The following is a 21,335-nucleotide window of genomic DNA, read 5'->3' as shown; positions in this document are numbered from 1 at the left end:
GTACTTCACCTTTTTGCCAAAGCTCAAACCAATGGTGACCTCTAATTTGGCTATCTCATCTGTTGTAAGATTCTTACACAAAACTTTGGTTTTACTCTTATTCAATTTCAGGCCTGCAAACTGACCAAACTCTTGTATCAAATCCAGTGCTTTGCTTGCACTGTTTTCCGGATCCTGAATTGTCAGCACCAAATCATCCGCAAAGGCTTTTAGCTTATATTGTTCTGACCCTACCATAATACCTTTTACCTCCTCATTATTCCTTATCATATTCAAGAGTACTTCCAGGACTGAAATAAACAACAGGGGGGGAAGCGGGCACCCTTGCCTGGTTCCTTTTTCAATTCTAAATTCATCTGAAACCACATTATTAACAATGATTTTAGCTTTTTGCTCAGAATAAATCGTATCAATACCATTTAAAAAAAATTGGCCAACCTCCATATTATGCAAATTCATCTTCATAAAACTCCATGCCCTGAAACTTTTGCAGGCACAAACACTATCGAAATTGGGATTGCATAGAAGCAGCACAAATCATCAGGAGTGTACAGTTTAAAAAAAATCTAGATAGTTCCTAAGTTGTCACAAAACTGGCTTTAGGGTCTCTCCAAGTGTCCTTAATGTGCATTCATAATGATCTCTCATAAATAATTGCAATCACCCCATCTCCAGCATTAGCTGCCACATTATATTGCCCAAGTAGGAACAGATAAATGTTGTCTCCTGTTTTCAAAGTCTAGAAGCTGCAATGGCTTACACCTTCATTTATAAGTTTCAAAGTACAAATTGTGTTCTTCTGTTATTGCACTTTTTATTATAAAATTATACAATAAATCAAAATAAGTAGAATAAAATAAATCTAATTAACTATGCCTGCATTTCAGGGGGTTGGACTAGACAGGCACATCCAACTGCCAAGAGACTGTGATCTACTCCCACTATAAAAAAAAAACTGGCAGGGATTTTCGATTTTGGTTTTATTTTTTTGCCAATCGATCAGGATCACGCGATCGACCAGGAATGACCAGGAATGCCCCACGATTGACTGGTTGATCATGATCGACCGGATGGACATGCCTGGACTAGATGATCCTCAGGGTTGCTCCCAACTCTGCAATTCTACAATTCTAGGAATGCATCACAATAGGCATAGCATGGGTTGGGGAGGAAAAAACGGCAGCGAGGAAGCAACAGCAGTATGTGCTTCTGAAATGAGCATACAGATTACAGACAAGATTTTGAATGTCCAATTAGGGAGAATTTGTTCCTGAACTAGAACAGGGATTTGCCAGACATTGGTAGGTTTTGATTCTAGATTGACACTTCCATATGTGGGTATACTGATGTAAGAGCATTCACCTCCATTATCACCATGGACCAGTACCCACTCCTGGAAAAGTACACTCTTCTCATTAGCATCTGAATGCGTCCAATGCAGAAGCAAAACTCAAGCATGACTTAGACTGGATTAGAAGATCAACACATGGTAAATGATATTTCCTAGAACTGGACTGCTGTTATCCGTGTTTTGCTTTTGGGTTTGACACCGAGTTATTGTTTTTCTGTGACCTTTTGTATGAAAAAGATGGATTGATTTAATTCTTGCCAGCACTAGTCACTGGTTAATCATTCACTTGCAGTATGAATCATTAAACTGTTTTCGCAGGCCTAACTGGTTAACAATTTGAGTACATTCACTTCCTGCTTATATGTAAGGTAAAGTTCTGTTCCCAGAATCTTGGAGCAGATGTGGCTGGTTTCTGAGGGATGGGTACTAGAAAATATTAATGGTGCGGCACTGGATTTGTGGCAGTGACTTCAGAACTCTAAGTATGGTTGTTACTTTTTTTCATATGTGAAAGATTGGCTTAGTTTCTAGTCTGAGGAAAATAACCAGCAAACACAAGAGCAGCTTGCTTTGTCAAACAAGATTCATTTTTCAAGACTTCGCTTCTGTTTCCTAATGAATTAGTCTTCTGTTTATGCTGTTTTGGTTTACTGGCAGATTTACAAGGCTGTGGCAAATCTGGGAAGGGTCATCTAGAATGTTCTGGTCATATCTCTGCAGCCCAAGGTAAACCAGACTACATTGTTGGTTAATTACTACATCTTTCCTAAAACTATTTCTGTACTCATCAGAAAACAAACTGGTGAGAAATTCCAGAAGGTTATCTGTGTCCCCTAAAACAGCCTCTGTTAATGGGTAGCTCTCCAGATGTGGTTGGAGTACAGTTCAACAGGCTCTGGAGTGCCACCCATTAGCCACCCACATGCTAGTTATTTGCACTGAATTCTTTTCACCTTCTTGTTTGTAGCCCTCTTTCTATGCAGATCATGTATCCAACTTTGTTCTGATTTGGAATGTCTCTATGATGCAACTATCATGTGACTTGAGTTTCTCTCTCTCTTGTTTCTGAAGAATAGGTAGGGCTATGATCAAAAGCACAGTGGCTTTAATACTCTTCTTACTCTTGAGAAGGAAACTGCTTGTTAAAGTGTTCCTTTTAAGAATTGGGAAAGAAAATTTCATGGGGATAGTTGTAGAAACTGTTTTGTTGATACACCTGTCGATTCATGTTGTGCTGAAACACAATCTTATGGTACATACATATTATTTCCTGTTAAGTTTCTCAGCTATATTCAAATGACAGGCCAGGCCAGCCCAGCCAATAATTGTTCTGCATGACTAATCTTAGAATTCTTTTATAGTTTTCCGTTACCATAGAGATCTCTATGGGCTTTGCCCAGCCCTGCAGTGAACATATCCCAAGTAATTAAACAAACAGAAACACGCTAAGGCTAAGTATCTGTTACTCGGACCGTTGCTGCCGTCATCATCTTTGGTGAGTTTCAAGAGATTTATTTGGATTTTGTGTGTGTGTGTGTGTGTGTGTGTGTGTGTTAGGGGAGTGTATTGCTTTGGATGAATCGCAAATCTCAAGCTGAAGAAGAATCCTTTGGAGGGATTCTGGGCCAGTCTGAGAAGCAGGAGTTACATAAGTAAGGGTTTGTCTACACTTCTGCTTGTCTCACCACTTTCCCCCAGGAAAACCCAGTCCATACTGCTGAATCAGAGAAATGTCAATCGGGTCTTCCATGGATTTGTGATTCAGCGGTAGAAAGCAAGTTTTCCTAGAAAAAGCCATGGGACAAACAGAAAACCACTCAGACCCGTGCCTAGAAAGCACAGGAGAAGTGGAAAACCCCTTGGTCCTGAGCTTTCTAGGCATGGGACAAGAGAAAGTGTGGACAAGCACATAAATAATGTAAATAAAAAATCTACCAGTACTTGCTACAACTTCTTGTCATTTTCCCAATGTTCATCTCTTGCCGCCGCCCCCCCCATTCCTGCTGTATATCTTTCCTCACCTTTTCTTTCCTGGTGGGGAGGACAGAGCCATTTGGGGTCCACCTCAGGTGCCTAAATGTCTTGGGCTGGCCCTGATCCATATCTTTATATTCATAATTCAAGTCCTGCTCTTTCCAGCAAGCAGGAGATGGAGAAAAAGATGTTTCCTTGTCTCCTGATTCAGCAGTAGATTCAAAGATAAAGGTCAACTACAAGTTAACAACCTATTAACCAAATATTATCAACCAGATTCACAAATTCAGTGCTTTGGACTGTTTGTATAACTTACCTCCTTTGGTCCCTTCTTCAGGTCCCAAACTGTGTCCCTAATTCAATTCTATTTTTGGAAACCGGTGAATGTTCATTCTCCACCAAAGCATAGTGGAATGCCTTGAAATACTGGCTGGGTATTTGGCTGGGAAAGGGATTACTTTTACATCTAACCAATGTGGGGTCTATCAGCTCATGGTTGAAAACTATGGCCTGAAAAGCCTCCTCGATTGATCTTTCACCATCCTTTTTACATCATCTGGGTTATGATATTGCCCTTAAATCCCTGAGGCAGAGGTTATGGGATATTTCATACAGCGATCTTCGCTCTAGATCTTGTGTAACCTGTGGACTGTTTGCATATGGAATCCACTATGGCCATGATTTTCAGTTACCATCGTATTTCATGAATCTGTCTGTCTCTATCGTTGATTATCCACCAAAGCCAGACTAAATGTATTTCCATCAGAAGTACTAAACAGCATACTGTCTGGCATACCCTATCAGAATAGGCTCTGCTTATGTTCTCAGGGTTTCGACTCTATGAAGGATATCCTACTACAATGTGAGCAGTTCAGACAAGCCAGTGATCAATTAATTAAACCCTTATTGGTAAACTTAACTGGAAAATCTGAAACCTTTTACCTTAAGTAACTCCTTGGAGATATGTCAAATGATACTACCCTGACCGTGGCTAAATTCCTCTTAGAAGTAATAAGAAATAGAAACCTACATGCTCTGGATAAAACATATTGGCCACCTTGGAATCCTTTCCCTGTATTTCTGTTTTATTTTGCCTCTGAAAATTCTTATAACTTACCAGCGTAGTTCTTTTAAATACCTGGTTCTGGTAGTGCTAATAAAACTGTTAAGCCCTTTACATTAACACAGGGTATTCATACCCTAGCAGAGTACAGTGTTGATAAGCTCCAATGGAGGCAAAGGTTACAAGTTTTCAGTATGCCAAAGGCCAATTATTATTGTTCCACATTCACAGCTCATGATTACAAACTGCATCAATCATCTTGATCCTATTTGCCCTGTGAGGTCTGACACTATCTTTCACATGTTACTGATAGGAATCTAAGACTCAGTAAATTAATTGCTCAGGGCTGAATCTAGCATAAATCAAAGTTAACCCAAGTCCAAGGAAAACATGCTATCACAGTTGTGAAATGCTAAGGCTCCATTTATGTATTTCTGCTGAGGTACGTGCCTTCAATAAGCCATGGAATTGACAATGAAGCATTGAAATACTTGGTTTGGCGGTAAAGCCTTCTGCTGACTCTACTCAGAGCATCCATGTTTGTCTCTTACCTCTCAAGGGGCAGACCCGATTGGTAATTACAGGGGATGTGTGTTTCTAACCCTGCTTGTCTCTCTCAGTGTCTCTCTCAGACCAGAGAGGTGTATGCCTTATATGAAAGAACTATTAATTGAGAAGATAAAGTTTAATGCCTTCTGCTCTTTTACACCTCTAAGTGCTTTTGCAGAGAACCTAGCAGAAGCAATTTTAATTTATACCCCTAACTCTGTTATTGTTGTTGTTGTTTTAAACATGTTTCCACAGGAGAAAAATCTAACATAATTGACAAGAAAAAACAGAAAGCTATGATGGACAAAAGAACATATGTTTGCCTTGTTGTCTCCATCATACTGAAGGCAGTTTCACTTCAGACTAAAGACTACATTCCAGCGATAAATGCCACATCTAGGACTGAAAGGCTGACTGTTTCCAGTACAGAAGCAGCCAACATCACTATATTGCAGAATGGAAGTGCCAGCTTGAGTACATTTGCAACAACAGTGAATATTACCAACTTTCCTATGCCTCTACAAAGCACCCATTCTCCTAATACAGAAACATCGGCTATCACTGCTGAAGCCAAAACTGAGATGACATTTCCAACAGAGTCATTCTCTACTAATTCTACACATCACGCCACAGTTGAAGATTTCAATGTCACAACTTCAGCTACCACATTAAAACCGACAGTCCAGCCTTCTAGAACTGCACCACTGATCAGCAGCAAGGGCTACCTTTCAGTTTCAGCAATTCAGTTTCCAGGTAGGTTTGATGGACAAAATATAAAGTTACAGGCAAACACATGTAAACTGAGAACAGATGCTGTGATGTTGTTTTATAGTGAAAAGCTATGTTAAGAGTAGAGAAGTGGCAGGAGGAATGCCTCCTGTTTATCTGCTCCAAATCACTGTTCCCACACCTAGCTTTCCCCCTATGGGTTCCAAAAATCATGCTTGTTCTTAGGAAAAGGTATTCCATCAGACTACAAGGACATATTGAAACAATGCTTACCTTCCTTATATGCACTATTAGAGGAGTCACTCTTAAATTGTTTGATATTAAAAATGACACATGATGAAAGCATCTGTAGCAATAACTAGAATATTTTAGTAGTGACCCCCCCCCCCCAAGACCCTAAATATACTTATCCAAAAGTCCCATTATCATCGATTGGACAAATGTCTGAATAAACATGCACACTGATTTGCAGTCAGCAGCACACTAAGCTTTTTCAAACTAAGTTTTACTTAGCTTTTTCAAACTAAGTATTAGTAGGCTTTCTATATTATTTCATTACAGCAGAAGGAGCTGGTTTGAGCAATTCAGATATCATCCTAACCATATTTTTTGCCATTGTTCTCGCACTGACAATTCTCGGATTCATTATATATATTTTCAATAAATATCGAAAACGAAGAGACCAATTTTCCCATCATCCACTCTATGATGCCTCTTTTGAAACAGGTCAGTATATTATAAATCAAATACCAATATCATGTACAAAACTAGTGAGTAATGATGAGAAGGGGCAATACTCAGCTTTTTTATTTTCATTCCTAGTAGCTGTCTCCCCTTAGCCACTTACCAACCACTACATGCTAAGTAATGGAATGGCACAGCAAATGGCAACAATTTAAAACAGTTCCAAGAGGTACTACTGCTGTTTCTCAGTCTAGTGGTAAAATTAGCTGTTGTGTGGAGTGTAGAGTCTGAAATGGAAGTGGCGTTTCAGCAGCAGGAAACATTGGGTTTACCAGACAATGTGACAGTTTCCTGTAGGGAAGGGATACAGTCTAAATGCATGCATGAGAGAAAAGGAGACATAAATGTATGAGAGAGTATGGTGGTTAACATGGAAGTTTTTTAAGTTTTTGAGTATCAAAGTTTAACTTTTACAAATATTTCTGTTTAAAAAAAATATGTAAAGGAATAATGTTTATAGCCAAGGGCCTGGGGCACACAGAGTACTGGGTGCACACATGCAAAAAAATTATTTGTGCTCATATCAAAGCCCCCTGAGCCTCTTGAGGTGTTGCTGCAAAAGGCAAATGACCCTTTTGACCAGTGTAAGGGGCTGCCTTTGAAAAGAGGAACTAGAACATTCACATGTGCTGCTTTGGATCCATGCCAACATATTTCTATCCACACTGGATATGTTGTACATCTGAACTGGATACTGGCAATTTTCTATGGATACTATTTAAATTGTATCATTGCACAAGGAAGATTTTAAGTCTTTAGCTTTTTGGATTGACTATCATTTCCCAGTAATTTTTTTTTTTAACTGTTTACAGTGGACAGATATGCTACTCCAGATGACACACTTGTAATATCTGGAGGCTTATATGATGCACCAAGAATTTCTAATTCCAACATGACAGTGTATGACGATGATGAGCTTCAAATTGATCAGTTACCATTTAGTGCTCAACCTGGACAATACAGACTGGAGTTTCTGCCTGGTGAAAAAGAAGTGAACTTTTCTTCAACTTATGAGGGAACATTTCAGATACCACCAGGAGGCATATAATTTTTGGAACACAGGAACTCTTTTAAAGTGGCTTCAATAAATATTTGAACTTCTATCCAGCTCAATAAAAATAAGAAAATAAAATTAATAAAGTATATTTATTTGAAAACAAGGAACATTTCCAGCAGTGGAATACAGTTATCTGCTACTCAGTGACAACAAATGACGTTCAATTTCATTGGTAATATTGTGCTTAATTAAATAACATGAGCCTTTTCTGATTCATTCTTTCACTAACCTTACATTTCTAATCTGTTTATGTAAACCTATATATGCAAATGAGCATGCAGGAGAGGATTGGCAGAGGACTTAGTGGAGCACTATTTCCTTCTTCTGCCCCTTGCTGGTCCTTAGCTGAGCATAGAATGCTGTACATTGGTTGTTACTACAACCCTGATCAGCCTACCATGTATGCATCCAGCCAACCATTTTTCCTAATGGCCCTGTGCAAAAGTACCCTAGATCCAGCAAGGGAGTGATGGGAAGAAAGGACTCTACTGAGCCCTACATTGATTCTTTTCCACACATGCACCTGTACCTACAGGAGATAGATCAGAACATAAGATCTTGGGGAAACTTATAATATTTAAATTACTCCAACACTTCCGGCCCTTTTAACAGACTCGGGACACACTATCTTTTTTTAAAAAAAAAGTTACTGGAACAAAAATGTAATGAAGGCAGAGTATTCAAATATGGTAAACTAAACAATTAGTTCAACATTACAGTAAGTTTCACTTATGCAAAAAGTTTTTCAGCTTCTTTCATTTTTTCCTTTCTATCCACTTTGGAGATAGCAGTCCATCCAGCATCTCGCATCTTTCTTAAAGCTGCAACCTTAACCACAGATCCAGGAGTTTTCAAAGTTGGTGGCATGTGAACCTGTACACAAAATTGAAAACTTCACTTAATTTTATTAACACGGCAATTGTGATATATGTTTTTGCTTTTAGTAAAATTGTGAAGATACCTTTTTTGGTGTTAAGACACATAGGCGAGAAGTTTGTGGATAATCTTTATACAGCTTTTTAAACATTTCTTCCTCTGACACGATGCTCTTGAAAAGAAATTGTTTTTTTAAATAAACGCATAGTAACATCTAGAGTCTTTCCTTTCATTTTTCAATATACACCATGGAAAAATTATTTCATTACACACATTCAGTTTAAGAATAAGGAGAAACATCCTATGACTTTTTTAAACCTAGAGGCCCTAGTTCACAGATCTTTGTGTGCAGCATTATGCTAGGCACATATAAACAGTACTATGCTAGATGGACTATTGGTCTAACTTGATATAAGGCAGCTCCTTATACTTTATGTTATTACTATGCATGTTGGTCCAGAACCAAGAAGGAAACAAAGTGCGGTATTCCACTGAGCTTCAGTCAAAGCAGACCTATTGAAATCAGTAGACCTAACTTAGCCATGTTTACTAATTTCATTTGGTCTGCCCTGATTAAAACTTAGTTGGACACCACACAAAGAGAAGAACACTGAGAGGGCTTAGCTGGGAATAGCTAAGAACTGAGGTGCAGCCATAAGGCTGGGGCTGTATAAGCTGTTTTCTGTCTGCTTTTAGGAGACTACTTGCTTCTTGTATGTATATAGGTGAAAAACAAAGAAACAATTATTACAATAATACCATGAATCTCTGGCTCTCTCATTAAGGAAATGAAACCCTGCTTCTAGACCATCTCTAGACCATCTCACTGTTCAGAAAACTGGGGAACACATAACAATATTATGCAATCTAAAAACAATATTACGTTTCATATAAGTATGTAATGGAAACTACAGAAGACTGGATAGACATGACTTTCATTACACACCAAAACATAATTTGGTTAGTTATATTACTCTATGACATTTCAAATTAAGAAGAATTTCTGATAACAATTAGAAAGATCTTTGGGAAGCTCTAAATCAGGGAAATGTAATCCTCCAGATGTTGTTGGACTTCAGCTCTCATAACACCCAGTCAGCATGGCCAACAGTCAGTAATGATAGGAGTCCAACATCTGTGGGGGGAGGGTCCAATCCAAGGGGGGGTATCGTAGAAATTTACCAAACATAATATATGCCTCTAGGGTTTTGTTTTTTTTTTGTTCAGACATATGTGAACCTTCAGGGGGGAATTATCTGGCTAGGTTAGTTGTTACTTCTCTGATCAAGGAGTATTAATCATCTGTTCTGGTGAGAAAAGCAGTTACTTTTTTGGGGGAGGAAGATAATCCATGGAATCATTTATATGGCTAGGAGGGGGGCATATTTTTATGTTGTAAAGCAAAAGGAATGGCATGTGATAGGATAGTTATAGACAAAAAGCATTTCAAATGCCTCTTTACAAACACACATATATATTTCTTATTTTCAAACTAATACCAGGAGGTCATTGTTCTCAGAGGTATCTGACTGAGTATCCAGTTCCAAAAGAACTTTTCTTTTTTTCTTTGTTACTTCTTCTGAAAGTAGGCTGGTGCTTTCTCTTAGCAATTTAGATTTTGGAGGTGTTTTCACAGTGTAAGTCTATATGAAATAAAAGACATATTTTTTAAAATCCATGATGCTAACTCAACTTTAACCTTTTTTTTTTTTAAAGAGACCCTTTTAAACCTAGAAGCCCTTGTTCACAGATCCTTTTCTTCAGCATTATGCTATGTACAGATAGAAAGTACCATCAGGCAGCTCCTTATGCCCTGTTATTTCTGGGCATGTGAGACCTGTTCCAATATAAGAAACCATGAATGCAGCCCCAAAATATGGAGATTCAACTACATATGTAACATTTGTTGTGCACAGAAGGCTTGATTTGTTAGGAAATTTGTTGGTCTTGATTGGTCAAGGTGAAAAACATTTAGATTAATGAGAAAGGAAAATATTAATCCCAAAAAGATATATGTAGATTGTAAAGGAGTGGTCCTTACAAACTGTCTTAGGCTTTCCCAAAATCCAAAATAAAAACTTGTTGTGAAATAAATGCATGTGGTTGAAGTGGATTCCAACTTTTTTTCTCAGCTAGCACTGCATAAGCAACTTGCCTAGTGGATGGAAATGCAAGGCTAGTTTTCCAGCCTGCACTGCACTTCCTCTGAGTAAGTGGCAGTGCTGCTGCTGGCAAGGTAGCATTGCAGCTCTGCACCACGGAGTGAGCTGCTTCTGTGTATGTATTACAGACACCTCTTGGCTGGTTTCAGTGATGAGTGTTTTTTCTCTCTGTGTGTATATTGCCTTAAGATATATATGTGGAAGGCAATTATGAAGTAACAACAACAAGAGTGGCAAGTGATCTTCCCCAGTACGTAACTCTGCAACCCAGCTATCTTATCGGTATTAAATGACGGGGGCTAAACAAGTCAATGTCAGTGAATGGAGCTTCTGATCTATATTGCTTACTTACAGCATTTAAAAGTGACAAGCTACATTACTGGTTAGCTGAGGCTAATGGAGCCATCAAATCACAATAAAGTGAAGGAGTGATGACTCATTAACTACATAAAGTGGTAAATACACAACACAAAAAATAAAATAATCAGAAATCTGGAAATAAAGGTAACACAAGACAACAAAGCCATGGATCTACAAGCAGCCAGTGCAGTGGAGCAATACCATGCCACTGCCCTCCTGACAGTAACACTGTTGCCACTTACCAGATGAGGCAGGGCAACAGTGAAGTTTGGAGAATAGAAACTTTAAGCTAAATATTACTTTCTAAATAATGATTTAAAGAATGGAAAGAAAGAAAATATACTTTTTCATACAAAATTTAGAAATGATAATCTTAAATCAAACTCTGAACAAATATAGATAAAGAAGTAGATAACAAACAAGTACATAAAATTGAAATGTAATATAATAAGAAACAAACCCTGGCAGGTGTCCAAGAAGACTTCTCTTTGTTCACATTAGCAGGTGTAAAATTTTGGGACATTTTCTTTTTGGAATGAAGAGATGGAGAATCTAGACTACTGGTTTTATGTGTTTCCAAAAAGGATGTTTGTGTTTTCTACAATTACCGGGAATTACAGAAAGCATAAAAATATGGAGTAAGTATGAGAAGAACACAACTATCATAACAACAAATTTTACTAGAAAATTTTACTACTTCACAATGCATGTATCAGTGACTTATGCAATAAAAGTTGAATGCTATATTGTAGCAAAGCATAATAATTTTGAAAAACAGAAGTAATGGTCACCTGATGCCTTTTTTCTTTTTTAGAAATGTCACCTTTATTTGTCTCTCTTGCTAGCTTTTCCTAGACAGAGGGAAATAGTACAACTTAAAAAAAAACTTTTGAAGTTTTCTGTTTAAATATACTTCTTTTATTAGCACAAGACAATAAGGGAGCAGTTAAGTGAGAAGCTCAGAAAACCATTATCAGCTCTACCACAGTTGTTTTTTAAGAGTTAAAATCAGCTATGAAGGACCCCCTACACCCCAACTGGATTAGGTTCATGCACTGTGGGAAGAATGTGCTTACCCCACCACCAAAGCTGCTGTATATTCCAGGAATTGCAGCCTAATACTCCCCCACTCCTCAAAAAAACTCAAAACAGTATGCTTTTATGTCAACAGTTTGAACAATTTACTGAATAGTACTGTTAATGAAGCTTTTGCGCTTTTATTCTAAAAGACAACTCCTATTTTCATTCCCTCTCTTTTCCTTCAGGCGTTTAACAAGCATTTGCTTAAAAAGCATTTTTTTGTAAGTCAGACAATGGTTGTCTTAAAAAGGCAAAATCTTCATTATTCCTCAGAAGCATATTGCCACTAGGTGTCATTCACTCTTCTTTAGGGCTATTTAAAAAGTTAAAAAAAAAACAACTCCTGGACATAAGGGAGACATAAAGTAACCCACATTATTTTCACAGAATTGTGTGCATAAAATTAAAAAAAACCCAGAAGATATACCTTCTCTTCCATTTCTATTTTAAGCTGCTCCTGAAGGGAGGAGAGTTCCTTTTTCTTATTGGAAAGTTCACTTTTCTGAGAATGATAATTAGGTAAAAACTTAGTAGCTCAGACTCTATTTAAAAACTCGTTCACATGCTCAACTTTTTCAGAAAAAGAGCTTTGCATAAATTTGCATGGGGGATAGTGATCTGACAGCTACAGTAAAAGTCACATTATTGAATTCAATTCACCATTAATATATATCTTTATCAGTACTCCTTGTCTCCTTTATTTTCATTTCGGTTTGTCCCTCATGTTTTCTATAGATGTACAGGAGTACTGTAAATAGTTATAACATTTGTCTACATTTAAGAAAGTTGTTGGTTTCATTTTGACTCAAAATTGGACAGTGACTTCTAGTTCCCCCATAAAAATTCCTCCATTGGATTAAAGAAATGGCAGTGAATCTTAATAAAATATAGAAATAGGTACTGATGGGACAGTAACAGATAACCTCTAGCCACACCATGGCTGAAAATAGCTTAGGAGGTATTCTTACCAAAGATCCTATTGTTGATGATACCTCTTGTTCTTTTGTCTTATAGCATTCTAATACTGCATCTTTTTCTTCAACTGTCTTATCATATTGATGCTGCATAGAGGAGATGGTCATATGTTAATTAACATATAATATTTAACTGCTTATTCTGCCTGGTTGCAGCAGAGGAAGGTGGTAAGTAGCACCAGTCCATTAGCTCTGCTGAGAGACCAGCTGCAGTTGCTTCCCCTCTCCCTGAACTGTTTTCATTTCAGCTGATAATTAGCAGCATAATATATGTTTATACACAAGTCCTAATGGAATTCAATCAGGCTTATTCTGAGGTAAGTGGGTATATAATCCTAGCCTAAAAGAACTACTATGGGTGCTTCCAGATGGGTGTAGATTTTGTCTGATTCCTCCCCTCCACTTTAGTATACTATACATGTATATAGAGACGTGGGTGGTGCTGTGGTCTAAACCACAGAGCCTAGGGCTTGCTGATCAGAAGGTCGGTGGTTTTAATGCCCACAACAGGGTGAGCTCCCGTTGCTAGGTCCCTGCTCCTGCCAACCTAGCAGTTCAAAAGCATTCAAAGTGCAAGTAGATAAATAGGTACCGCTCCAGCGGGAAGGTAAATGGCATTTCCGTGCACTGCTCTGGTTCGCCAGAAGTGGCTTAGTCATGCTGGCCACATGACCCAGAAGCTGTACGCCGGCTCCCTTGGCCAATAAAGCAACCCCAGAGTCATCCGCGACTGGACCTAATGGTCAGGGGTCCCTTTACCTTTACCTTTATATTTATTTGTATGAATAAAAGCACTAATTTCACGATGGGAAAAAACAAAACAAAACCCTAGCCACAAAATATTAACTATACAAGTGAACGCAAGTGGAGGAAATATCTGAATGAATGCAACCGAACACTGGTAAGGACTTATTATCAAGCCTCCCTAGTGGCAGTGAAGGCAGCAAAGAAGGCATACTTTGCTGCCTCCATTGCATCCTCATCATGTTGTCCAGCAGAGGTTTTCCGGGTTGTATTGGGCCTTTTACAGGCTGGCCCAAAGGAGGTGATAGAACCAACAGTAGCTCACTGTGACTTGTTTTGCAAAGCATTTTGAGGATAAAATTTCTTGCATCCACCAAAACGTGGACTCTGCTGTAATAGCAGATGAATCTCATGGGGTGTCTAGAGCACAGTCTAGTCCTGTTGCGTTGGATGAGTTTCAGTTGGACAAGGTGCTCAGATCAGTCAAGGCGACCACTTGCGCTCTAGACCCTTGTCGTTCTTGGCTGATAAAATCCAGCAGGGAGGAAAGCTGGCTGGGCCAAGGAGGTGATCAATGCCTCTTTATGAGAGGGGGTGGTCCCTGCCTGTTTGAAAAAGGCAGTGGTAAAACCACTCGTTTAAAAACCTTCCCTGGATTCAGAAAACCTAACAAATTACTGGCCTGTTGCTATTCTCCCTTTCTTGGGCAAGGTTCTGGAAGAAGCTTATTTTCTTGATCCATTTCAATCGAGGTTTAGGCCTGGTTTTGGCACAGAAACTGCCTTGGTCACCCTATACGATGACCTCTGTTGAGAGAGAGACAAGGGAAACATGTCCCTGTTAATTCTTCTCGGCCTCTCAGCGGCTTTCGATACCATCAACCATGGTATCCTTCTGGAGCGACTCTCCGAACTGGGAGTGGACACAATGGAACACCAAAACCAGAGCAGTGCACGGAAACACCGTTTACCTTCCCGCCGGAGCGCAACTGCCACTTCCCAGGTAGGCTACATCTTCTATTGTGTGGGCTGGATGGTCCCTCCCCTTACCTGGCCAATCCCCTGGCAATGCCTCCCCAGGTGGGATTGGGCAGTTAACTGAGGTAGGCGGAGACCCCAAGTCAGCCCAAACTACCAGGAGTCGCACTGGAATCAGTGTCTTGCCTCAGTAATGGACTGGATGAAAGCCAACAAACTGAAGCTTAATCTATATAAGACTGAGGCACTGTTAGTGGGTGGTTCCTCAGACCTGATGGCTGGGAGGTCGCCTGCTCTGGATAGGGTTACGCTGCCCCTGAAGGAGCAGGTTCATAGCTTGGGGGTACTCTTGGATCCTTTCCTGCCACTTGAGGCTCAGGTTGCCTCAGTGGCCCAGAGTGCCTTCCATCAACTTTGGCTGGTGGCCCAGCTACACCCCTATCTGAACAGAGATAGCCTAACTACTGTTGTCTATGCTCTGGTAACCTCAAGGTTAGATTACTGCAATGCATTATATGCAGGGCTGCCTCTGAAGATGGTTTGAAAACGTCAGCTGGTGCAGAATTCAGCAGCTAGGCTGCTCACCAGAGCAAGACGGTTTGAGCATATTACACCAATCCTGGTCCAACTGCACTAGCTATCAATTAGTTTATGGGGCCAACTCAAAGTGCTGGTTTTGACCTATAAAGCCTTAAATGGCTCAGGACCACAATACCTCAAGACCGCATCTTCCCATATGAACCTACCCGAACCCCGAGATCATCTTTTGAGGCCCTTCTTCGTGTGCCTCCTCCTCGAGAGGTCAGGAGGGTGGCAACACGAGAATGGGCCTTCTCTGCAGTGGCTCCCCATCTGTGGAATGCTCTTCCCATGGCGCCTTCACTATACACCTTTAGGTGCCAGGCAAAAATGTTCCTTTTTAACCAGGCCTTTGCCTGACTTGATCTACATATCCTTTTAAAAATGCTGGCTCTTTGGGGTTTTTTTATTGGGTTGTTGTTTTTGTTTTGATTTTATGTATTTGATATTTTATGTGAACTGCCCTGAGACCTCCAGGTATAGGGCAATATAGAAAATAAATAAATAAATAAATGTTGAAAGATTAACGGCACATATATCGAGGTAATTTTAATCTGTTTAGTATTTTAATTTGGATATGTTTTTAAGTATGATTTATTTTTTTCTTGATTTTATTGTTTTACCTTTCGATAGGTTTTTTTTTTTTACAATCAAGCAGTGTACAATTTTTATGAAATAAATCAATATAATACCTACACCCCCATCAGATAATACACACAGCCATGATTTCAGACACCCCCAGGGTTTTTTTGTTATAAATAAATAAATCACTGACACACCAAAGGTAGGTGGGAATTATATACCTCATGAGAGTTCAAATGTTTAAATTGCTGCAACTGGAGCTCCACTAACTTTTTTTGCTGCAGCAGATCTCACTATTTAAAAGTACCTTTTAATATATATAATATAAATAATAGCTTGTATGTTGGAAAATGATAACCAATGCAGCAAATATAGCAAGCTCCAGCTCCATCCCACATGGCCCTTCTCTTGATTGTAGCCTGTATGTATAAAAATAAGTTGTGTTTACCTTATGCTTTTCCATAAGTGCTACCATTTCAGTTATTTTGTGCTGACACTGAATGTCGATTTCTTTCTGCTTTGCTACTGCTTCATCAGCTACAGATTTCATGCTCTCTGCCTATTAATATCATATGTGAATGAAATAGTTTAATGAAATAATATTGATATTCAATAATTCTATGTGGAACCTATGGGTTAAATCAGTGGCTGAACAAATGGAACAGACCATCTGAACCAATATGGATAAAAATAAATCATTTTTAAAGTAACAATAAAGACTAAATTTTAACAAAAAATCCAAATCTTTTTTTTATTATAAAAAGTTGTAGATTCTAACGAAGTAATTAATCCAACCCCCCTAGTTCTAGTTGGTGGATCAAACAGCAAGCTTTGAATGAACAGTTATAATGCACTGGCAAGTCATAACAAAGTTCCTGAGCATGGTATAATACTACTGTGTCTTTAACACAGTCTAGGAGGGTAGCACTTATTCTATGGATTTAGCCTTAGTATCTTTTATACTTGTGAAAGGAACTCTCAGTACTTTGGGACGCAGGAGAGATCCCTCATTAAGCCAAGTTTCATTTCTCTCATCTCAGAAATCAAACACCCAAAGCTCAAGATTGGCTGGCCAAGGCAGAGAGCTTAAAGCTCTTTTTGCATCACACTGATTTTCCCAGTGTGAAAGTAGCTTTTAAGCTCTCTGCCTGAAACCTGCATTTGATGCTTCCTGTCCTCATCACGAACCATAACATGTGGGGTACATTATGAGTAAGACAGATCAGAGTATGATCAACAGAGACTGCTAGGAACTGATAAGCAGATTGATAAATCCCAATCATGTAAATAAAAATGAGTTTACCTTACGCAAATTAGTTTACAAAAATGTAAAAAAAACTTGAACTCTTACCTCTTTGAAAAGTTTTTCTTCCACTGCTCTAGCCTTCTCTATTTCATTTTTATAGTTGTCAGTTGTTTCTTTATGCAATTTCTTCATACTTTCCAACTCCAATTGTAATTTATTCACCTGTAAATAAAAATGTTTGACTCAATCACAAAAGTCACAAGACTGGCCTATGCAACCTCTAATCTGCTGGATATATTTTAGCATACTGTGAACACCCCTGTCCTTTTTGGGTTTTCCCTTGCAGTGATCCAAAGGAGAAGGAAAGTATTCCCAAATGGACTTTTGAAGAAACTGCAATTGAAGCAGCAGTAAGGAGACAGCAACCAGTGTAACCTTCAAAAAGGAAAGTAGCTCTTATTCTGTTATTAGATGAAGTACTGTATGTTATATTCAAAGAGCTCTTTTTCTGTACTGAAAGCATATATCAGCAGAGTTTTAGAGAATTAGAATTAGTAGCAGTGGACCCACACTGTATGCAGAATCAGATCTCCTGCCATATTCCTATGAAAGTGGTGGAGTGCCAAGGAAGACATAAAGCACAGCTTCATTCCCAAGCATCTCTAGGTTCAGTACCAGGCATCTCTAGGCAGGGGCAGAGGAAGGGAGGTGCTGTCCAAACGGTCTGCCCACCGCCCAGCTGTAGGGCAGCTGAGTGGGAGGAGGCAGGCAGACTCTGGAGGCCCCACGGTGTGCCCGCCCCATGGGCAGCATGCCCCGCCCCTGGGCACGCTGCCCCAGACTCCCGAGCAGCCTCCTCCACCACTGTCTCTAGGTAGGAGTGGGAGATACTCCTGTCTAAAATCCTGGAGAGCCACCTTCAGTTCATATAGATAATACAGAACTAGATGGACCAATGGTCTGACTCAGTATAAGGCAGCTTCCTATGTCTCTGGTTGCTCTTTTAAAGATAACAAATTGTATCTCTACTTTTCAGAGCCAAGCATGTACTTGTAATTGAACTGCTCCATATCCCAGTTCTATTGGAATATCTTATCAGGGCAACTTACATGTTTGTTGAATGATCTTGGTGCTCTGATGACTATGCAAACAAGTATCGAAGACATTCCAGAAGAACAAAACTAGAACTTGAAATGGACTATAATAATAACTACTACTACTACTACTACTATTATTATTATTATTATTATTATTATTATTATTATTATTTTATTTATTTATACCCCACCCATCTGGCTGGGTTTCCCTAGCCACTGACTATTTCATTCACAATAGTGAACATCTTGTAGGTCTTAATTTCGCAAATTTTGTATTTCTTTTCTCTGCAACTATTATTCAAATGACATAGAAATCAAACATCTTACTTTTTCTTCCATAATACTGGATTGCTTGCTCTCTGTTGCAACTTTCTTTCGTAAAGCCTTGTTCTGTTAACAAGTGAGGTTTTATATTTACGAAATTAAAGTTATATTGTGATTTTCTGCAACTAAAGCTATGATACATAATAAGCAAATTGGGCTAGTAAAAGATATTCAATTATTTTTTCTTTATTTTTTCCCAACAATATAGAGCATTCAACAGTATGAGCACACACACACACACAAATATTGGTGTACAGTGGTACCTTGGTTTACAACCATAATCCATTCCGGAGGTCTGTTTGTAAACCAAAACAGGTTGTAACCCAAGGCATGCTTTCACCAATGGGGCCTCAAAAAAAAATTGTTTGTAATCCAAAAAGGGGGGGGGGGTTGTAATAATAATAAAAATCGCAAACAAGGACACACACTTCTGGGTTTGATGTATTTGTAATCCAAAACGTATGCAAACCAAGGTACCACTGTACTGCCTTCTGAGAAAATTCATAAAGACTGTGGGCAGCCAAACACATATGACTATAAAAGGACAGCAGTTCTACTCTATGCTACCAGAAGTTGTTTGAGGATCCTTCCTGGTACACTGGGATACAATAACATTTTATAAAAGATATAATTCTATATCTATATTTTTATAACTCTAAAACAGTACTTACGTCTTGCTGCAATTCTTCAATATTCCTGGATTTTGTTTCAATTTGTTTCTTTAAACTGTTAATCTAAAAATTGATAAAAATATATTTCAAACAATAAGATACCAAATGAGTACTTAATGAGCACTTTACTTTTGTTAAAACATCTGACAAACATGTACCCTACTGATGTTCTGTTTCTTTGTTTCTGCTTTGTCCCAATAACTTCAATAAAATGTTTTTTTAAGAAAATGCAGGTAGATATTACAATATTAATTTTAGTTGTAATTATTTTGTTGGAACAAATTCTAGAATTTACTCATGAGCTTGCTAAGCTTGCTGTTGTGAACAGTTATCTCTATATAAACCCACTGAAGTAAACATGGCATATATAGGCAGGATTGTAACCCAGAGTAGTTGTGCTAAGATTATTTTAATTAGTATTTAAGTATGTGCATAAAATAATTTGCTTACCTGCAACTACTTTCTGAAACATGTACATCTATAAGTTATCTTAATGATCATTAAACTATGAAATCATTAAAAATGAAACGATAAACCAGTAATGATTGCAACAAGCATTTCAGTTATGCATATGCTTTTTTCTATGTATTGTTTCTGAAAAACTGAAACATTGTGGAATAAAGCACTGAACAAACACGAAGTAAATTATATTTTCATACCTTGCTTTCAAATGTTTTCAGTTGTTTTTCCTTTTTAGAAATTTCATTTTCAATGTTTCTAATCTGAAATTATATTGTAAAATCTGACAAATATTTTTGCATTGATAATATTTTCATAATTTAAAATTCTGCCTTTTACTGTCTTTTAGCATACAAAAAAACCTCACGTCCAGCTTTCAATATAATACTTTATCTATATAGAAAGTAATCACAATTCTTGAAAAAGGTATAAACAAGATTCCTGAATTGCATTAATTTATGATCAAGAACAATCACACGTAACACACACACATATGAACTGGGGGTTAATCTTGAGTTAGCCATCCCTGATGTAGATAGTAAGGGGCTTATCCCAACCCTCCTGTTCTTGCCAAGTAAGATTATAGGAACATTTATTTCTTACATTGTTATAATTAATTAATGTTCCTACATTGTAAGTTTTATAATAAATAAATTATTTTGTAGCTCATCAGTTTACAATTAAAATATTTACATGAGAAGGACCAATATCATACATTGTCTTCGCTTTCATCAAGTTTGCTTTTTGCCTCTTCATTTTTCTTTTTCATCTCTTCTTTTAGGCACTTTATTTCATTGCTACGTGTCAAATTAACAGAAAGGGTTATTACAGTTAACAAATAGCTGACTAAATATATAGAACAGAAAAGTGGCTTTATTTAAGTCCAATGTTATTGAGGTATGATCCTGTGAAAGTTTGAAGAACTTTCTGACAATAAGAGCTGATTGACAATAGAACAGACAATAGAATATGATGGACACTTCATTGTTGGTTTTAAAGCAGAGTCGTGAACACTTTCATTGGGATTCCTGCATTGCAGGGGATTGGACTACATGACCCTCATGGTTCCTTCCAACTGTACAATTCTGTTATTTTATGATTCTACTTTCCTTCCTATATGGACATCCTTTTGTATGGCAAGTTCTTTCCATACGTTCTGTCCCCGTCCCACCTATTAGTTTTTTGAACTTTGCCCCCCCCCCCAGTGTTTGGCTATGTTTGGTGTTGGGAATTTTGGCCCTCCAGATATTGCTGACCTGCAACTCCCATCATCCCTGGCCATTGCCCATGCTTGCTGTGACTGATGGAAGTTGTAGTTCATCAACGTCTGCAGAGCTAAAGGTTCCCCTAATGCTCACTTCAAAGGAGAAGCAAGTATTAGAAACCTCTAAATTCTTGTCTGACTCAGATCAAAATCTGAGCCAGAAGGCTTCCTGACTGACTCCTTCTTTGTAGATCTGATCTTGGAGAACATCATGGGGAGGTGGGGTAAAAGTCCACAGGGAACCCTTTTACCCCAGAAAGGGTGGGTGGAATTTTGCCCAGTAAATTTAGACTGTGTACCTAACATACCTTTAAACCACAAACACATTGTTTCCCTCAAAGAATTAAAGATAGTGTAGTTTACTACTTACAGAATTATAATAGCCAGCCTTAACAAATGCTCAGAATTCTTTGAAGGAAAGAATGTGCTTCAGGTGTGTTTAAAGATATACAACAACAACTGTATATTCTGGC

At 38.3% G+C, this 21,335-nt stretch overlaps 2 protein-coding genes across 3 annotated transcripts; one reads left to right on the top strand and one right to left on the bottom strand.

The window, feature by feature from the left end:
• The first annotated feature begins 1,724 nt into the window (after positions 1 to 1,724).
• On the top strand, positions 1,725 to 7,673 carry LOC117048781. Of its 2 annotated transcripts, XM_033153038.1 has the most exons (5): positions 1,725 to 2,077; positions 2,713 to 2,846; positions 5,193 to 5,690; positions 6,228 to 6,392; positions 7,223 to 7,673. In XM_033153038.1, the coding sequence occupies exons 3-5, from the start codon at positions 5,234 to 5,236 to the stop codon at positions 7,456 to 7,458; spliced, it is 858 nt and encodes a 285-aa protein (XP_033008929.1). In that variant the 5' UTR covers positions 1,725 to 2,077; positions 2,713 to 2,846; positions 5,193 to 5,233; the 3' UTR covers positions 7,459 to 7,673. The 2 variants fall into 2 exon arrangements, with proteins under 2 accessions (XP_033008929.1, XP_033008930.1); XM_033153039.1 differs by lacking the exon at positions 1,725 to 2,077 and having other exon boundaries at positions 2,233 to 2,846.
• A 223-nt stretch (positions 7,674 to 7,896) lies between these two features.
• LOC117048780 (synaptonemal complex protein 1-like) lies at positions 7,897 to 20,383 on the bottom strand. Its single transcript, XM_033153037.1, has 13 exons — positions 20,314 to 20,383; positions 19,799 to 19,861; positions 19,140 to 19,202; positions 18,472 to 18,534; positions 17,153 to 17,269; positions 16,250 to 16,360; positions 12,914 to 13,006; positions 12,373 to 12,447; positions 11,657 to 11,716; positions 11,326 to 11,463; positions 9,843 to 9,986; positions 8,429 to 8,515; positions 7,897 to 8,340 (listed from the first exon to the last, which is right to left on the bottom strand). Exons 1-13 carry the CDS (start codon positions 20,365 to 20,367, stop codon positions 8,197 to 8,199), a joined length of 1,212 nt encoding a protein of 403 aa, XP_033008928.1. The 5' UTR covers positions 20,368 to 20,383; the 3' UTR covers positions 7,897 to 8,196.
• Positions 20,384 to 21,335: the final 952 nt, after the last annotated feature.

Source organism: Lacerta agilis, chromosome 6, assembly GCF_009819535.1.
Source record: "Lacerta agilis isolate rLacAgi1 chromosome 6, rLacAgi1.pri, whole genome shotgun sequence".
Classification (NCBI taxonomy): domain Eukaryota; kingdom Metazoa; phylum Chordata; class Lepidosauria; order Squamata; family Lacertidae; genus Lacerta; species Lacerta agilis.
The sequence above is the reverse complement of the archived record's forward strand: the minus strand, read 5'-3'. Positions and strand labels throughout refer to the sequence as shown.

What these genes read in the sequence shown, in the direction of transcription:
- LOC117048781 (XM_033153038.1), top strand. Translation starts at nt 5,234, where the DNA reads ATGATGGACAAAAGAACATATGTTTGCCTTGTTGTCTCCATCATACTG. An exon ending in TTCAGCAATTCAGTTTCCAG is followed by an intron (nt 5,691 to 6,227) that starts GTAGGTTTGATG and finishes ATTTCATTACAG; the next exon opens with CAGAAGGAGCTGGTTTGAGC. An exon ending in TGATGCCTCTTTTGAAACAG is followed by an intron (nt 6,393 to 7,222) that starts GTCAGTATATTA and finishes AACTGTTTACAG; the next exon opens with TGGACAGATATGCTACTCCA.
- LOC117048780 (XM_033153037.1), bottom strand. Translation starts at nt 20,367, where the DNA reads ATGAAAAAGAAAAATGAAGAGGCAAAAAGCAAACTTGATGAAAGCGAA. An exon ending in TGAAAACATTTGAAAGCAAG is followed by an intron (nt 19,203 to 19,798) that starts GTATGAAAATAT and finishes ATCAATTTTTAG; the next exon opens with ATTAACAGTTTAAAGAAACA. An exon ending in AAGAAAAACTTTTCAAAGAG is followed by an intron (nt 16,361 to 17,152) that starts GTAAGAGTTCAA and finishes TGATATTAATAG; the next exon opens with GCAGAGAGCATGAAATCTGT.